Raw genomic sequence first — 4,720 nt, 5'->3', positions numbered from 1 at the left:
TTCTCCGTTGTTATGCACATACACATGAAGATTAATATGCATTTTTTGAGAATGGACCCCTTTTATTATATAATGCCCCTTTTTATCTCTGAGTTTTCCTTTTTCTGGAATCTACATTGTATAAAATCATATACTTGTGCCAGCTTTCTTTTCTTTAATTTACCTTTCATCTATCTGTATCTTTATATTTAAGGTGGATTTTTTGTACACAACATATAATTGCGATTTCCAATATCTGGTATTACAGTACTGTATGGGGAGACCAGTGATGATGAAAGTGGTAATTGATTCAGTTAGATTAATATCTACCACACCTTTTACTGTTTCTGTATGTTGGCCTTGTGCTTTGTTTCTTTTTGTCTTTTACCTTTTTCTGCCTTCTTTGGCTTTAATTGAGCACTTTACCTGATTCTTTGTTTTCTTCTCTCTTCTCAGTTATGTGTATTTTTCTAACTTTTTAATGGTTTCCCTTGAGTTTTTAGTATACATTTACAACTAAGCTATTGCCTCTGTCATGTTAGAGTGTACCATTTTTCTGGTCATGCTTTTAATTCATACAACACTATTCCCAGTTGCCTCCTGTGCCTCTTGTCACATTGTTGACATTTCACTTATTCATTGGCTTATGATTACCATATACATTATTGCTAATATTGTAAACAAAGTGTTATCTGTTAATTGTGATAAATATAAAAGGTGTTTTACCTAATCTATTTCTTTTCTGATGCTCCACCATCATCATTTACATTCTTTCTGATTTATTTTTTAATGTTTCTCTTTATGCAAGTGTATTAATGACAAATCTTCAGTTTTTATCTCAGAGAGGCCATGTTCTTTTTTGAAAAATTTGCTTTATACAGAATTCTAGGGGTGATAGTTTTTAACAAAACTAAATATTTCATTCCACTCTTCTCACTTGCATGATTTCTCATAAATTTGATTTAAGCCACCCAATGAATCTGCATGCCTCAATGTGTTTCTGAGAAATTTAGAGAAAGCTGGCAATATTAAAGTCATCTTATGAGCCTTAAAAACACTGAAGTCATTATGATTCCTGAAAGGCTACAAGAAATTTTAGTGATGGGAACCATTTTCATAAGACATGAGCTAATCTTGAAAGCTTTGTTACAAAGTACTCGATGAGGTTTCTAAATACTAGTTTTAAAAATTCTCTATGACTCTAAAATAAGTTGATTTAGTTCTAATTTTTGTTTTTCTGTAACTAAGGTATTTACCTCTCTGGTTTCTTTCAATATATTCTTTTTGTCTTTGATTTTTGTGTAGTTTGAGTATGAGATATTAGATGTGCATTTCTGTTATCATGTTTAGTTTTCTCTGAGCTTCCTGTATCTAGAGTGTGCTATCTGTCATTAATTTTAGAAAAATCTCAGTGATTGTTACATCAGTGATTTCTTCTATTTCTGTCTTTTGTTCCTTCGGATATTCCCATTAAGTGCATATAAACCTCATGTTTAAAAAAAGTTGTCCCAGGGTTCATGGATATTGTGTTCTGACCTTTTTCTTTGTTATTTTTGCATGAGATTCTGCTGAATTTTTTTTTTTTTTTTTACTATAGGCTATGTTAAAAACAATATTTGAGGCATTTTTCAAAATGTTTTTATTTTCACTTTCCTGTTTTAGAGACAACATGATGCATTGGATTTAAATGCTCTGATAAATCTAAGAAGAGAAATTCAAGTTTTTGTGTTAATTTACCTTTCATCTATCTGTATCTTTATATTTAAGGTGGATTTTTGGGAAATTGGAGGCCCACTGTCATTTCCAATTTCACACCTTAAATATAAAGGTGTGAAATTGGAAATGACAGTGGGCCTCCAATTTTTGTTCAGACTCTGGATGGTTTTCCAGCCTCATCCCTCCTTCCCCCTGTGCCCCACATCTGTATGAGGTGATAGGAAAACCATAGTGCTCCCTCCCTCGGGGCAGCAGAGATTGAATCCACGCAAGCTCCCACCTTTGTGTGTGAACACTCACCATAACCCACCCCCTAGCCTCATAAAAACACAAGTCCATATACCTTTCTTTATTTTCTGTCTATTTCAAGCCCGAGAGGCCTGCCTTCTGCTTCCCAGAGACTCGATTATTGTGGAAGTAATAAACTCATATCCTGCCAGCCATGTGTGGTGTCATCAGCTGAGGGATTCCTATGCTCAGGGGTTGAGCGATCATGCCTCTTTACACCTTGGGGGCACTTGAAAATGACAGAAGAAGGGAGGGCAGCCTCCAGAGTGGCTGGTCAGGAAACACTTCCTCTTGATTGGGGAATGGAGATGTTATGTCCTTTTGGAGGAAAGCATTACTGACAATTTTACATATTTTATAATCATGGGCAAATTTACCATCAAACCATAGTGGACTTCAGTGAACTCCTTTGCTGAGGATAGACTGTTATAGTTTTGCCAGAAAAAGCTTTTATGGCATATTATTGTTTCAGTGTGCGTGCGTGTGTGTGTGTGTGTGTGCGTGTGTGCGTTTGCGTGCGCGCGCGCAAGCACGCAAACACACCAATGATGGGGTAGAAATAGCCCTATACGTGAGTATAGGAATTTTGTGGCCTATGTAGTCATGCCTTCTTTCTCATATCTGAGCTTGAAGTTCCAAAAAACTGTCTAGCTCATTAAATCAGAAAGACCAAAACAAAAACAAAAACCTGAGTCTGTGATGAATATTACACAAGGTAAAAGCAATGCTTCTAAGAATATTTTTATTCTGCCACATGTATCTAATTATAATTTTTAGGATAATATGGTCATCTATTGCATTTTGTTAATACCGGGATAGCCACAGGCCTCCTAGACTCTCATGTTTGGTAATAGGAATAGAACAAAAAGCCACTAGTTTTTCGCTATGTTTTTATTCATTGAAACCCTGTGTAGATTTGATCCTCTGCTTCATCGAGTGCTGTAAATTGTGGATAATAAGGAGATGAAAGTCATAAAATAATGTTTGTTTCATTTGTATAGCATTTCTCTTATTTCCCAACATGCTCCAAACCTTGCCATTAGAGAAAAATAATGTCATGTGATCACTATAAAAGTGTATAATAGTTTCCATGTGTTTATGATAGGGTTAAATTTATAAAGATGTATGAATAGAGAATAAGTTTTTGATGATGAAGTCATAAAATAAATATTTGGACACAACAGAATCATATGTAACCATCCTGTAAATGGAGTGTGGATGTCCAGTGCTGTCAGTCTCACTCATCCTGCTGTACACATATTTGGACTATTTTAGGACTCAGTGGCTTATGAGGATGTGGCCATAACCTTCACCCTGGAGGAGTGGGCTTTACTGGATCTTTCACAGAAGAAACTGTATAGAGATGTGATGTGGGAAACCTTCAGGAACCTGGCCTCAGTAGGTAAAGATGATAATTTATTTTCACCTTACTGGAGGACAGATGTTTCTTGCCCATCAAAGTTGTTCTAAGACATGTCATGTGGGAAGGGAGGACATTGATTAATAAACTGGGCATGGTCACAGCTCATCTAGAATAGAATCTAATAATTTTTGTATAATTTCTAATACTTTGGAATCAATTTTCTGGATCTGCATTTTAGGAGAGAATTGGAAGGATCGTGATATTGAAGATCAGTACAAAAAGCAGGGGAAAAAACTAAGGTGAGTCACATGCAATACAAAGCACTGTATCACCTGAGAAACCTGTTATGCTACAAAATTTTAAAAAGAATCAACCAAAACAACCCTCACCTCCAATTGATGACTCCTCAGAAAATTTTCACTTAACTACTTTCTTATATATATCATAAGTGTTCAGTGTTTAAAAAGTAGTTCAAATGAAAAAGAGCGTTAATAAACCCTGTATGTGAATATGACTGTTTTGATAATAGAAAATCTGAAGCCCTAATGCATAGCATCCAGTATATTCAATTTCAAACCATTTACACAAGGTTAAAAAACTGCTTTTTTTTGCTATACATAAAAATTTTTAAATATTCTGATAAATACAAAATTATTAATTATTAATAATGTGCCTCATGTTTTTACAGAAGTCATATGGTAGAGAGAATCAGTGAAGAGAAGGAAGGTAGTCAAGGCAGAGAAATCTTCACTCTAAATTCAGATCTAAATCTGAATGAGAAAACTCTTGTTGGAGTAAAACCATGGGAATACAGTATGTGTGGAAAAGTCTTAATACAGCATTCATCTCATAATGAGAACATCAGATGTCACAATGGACTCGAGCCCTCTGAGTATCAGAAAATTGGAGAGAAGCCATATAAAGCTGATATATGCAAGAGAGACTTCAGTTATTGCCAGTGTTTTGAAAAGCATGAAAAAAATCACGATGGAGAGGAAACTTCTGAATGTAAAATATGTAATAAAGCCTTCAGTTCCAGTTATGTTCAAGTACATGAAAAAACTCATACTAGAGAGAAACTATATGAATGTAAACAATGTGGTAAAGCCTACAGATGTTATAATTCCTTAAAAACACACAAAAGGACTCACGTAAGAGAGAAACCTTATGCATGTAAGCAATGTGGTAAAGCTTACAGGGATTACACTTCCTTAAAAACACATGAGAGAAGTCACACTGGAGTGAAACCCTATGAATGTAAAACATGTAGAAAAACATTCAGTTGTCTTAACTATCTTCGAAAACATGAAAGGACTCACACAGGAGTGAAACCCTATGAATGTAAGCAATGTGGTAAAGCCTACAGAGATTACA

At 34.9% G+C, this 4,720-nt stretch overlaps 1 protein-coding gene and 1 non-coding gene across 4 annotated transcripts in view; both read left to right on the top strand.

Moving 5' to 3' along the window:
* Positions 1 to 4,720, top strand: part of LOC105301930 (zinc finger protein 14-like) — a 40,812-nt gene that overhangs the window by 34,496 nt on the left and 1,596 nt on the right. For 2 of the 3 annotated variants that reach the window (XM_023520269.1, XM_023520268.1), the window contains exons 2-4: positions 3,259 to 3,385; positions 3,585 to 3,645; positions 4,035 to 4,714. In XM_023520269.1, coding sequence (XP_023376037.1) covers positions 3,259 to 3,385; positions 3,585 to 3,645; positions 4,035 to 4,714 — 868 coding nt within the window. Of the gene's footprint in view, positions 1 to 3,258; positions 3,386 to 3,584; positions 3,646 to 4,034; positions 4,718 to 4,720 lie in introns of all 3 variants that reach the window. The other variant, XM_023520270.1, reaches the window with a different exon arrangement.
* On the top strand, positions 944 to 1,070 carry LOC111729301. The gene has a single exon (XR_002776179.1). It is a non-coding gene; the product is annotated as a small nucleolar RNA SNORA33 (small nucleolar RNA).

The sequence above is a fragment of the Pteropus vampyrus genome, unplaced genomic scaffold (genome assembly GCF_000151845.1).
Source record: "Pteropus vampyrus isolate Shadow unplaced genomic scaffold, Pvam_2.0 Scaffold255, whole genome shotgun sequence".
In the NCBI taxonomy this organism is placed as follows: Eukaryota; Metazoa; Chordata; class Mammalia; order Chiroptera; family Pteropodidae; genus Pteropus; species Pteropus vampyrus.
Note: the sequence above shows the minus strand (reverse complement) of the source record. Positions and strands in the feature narration are given on the sequence as shown.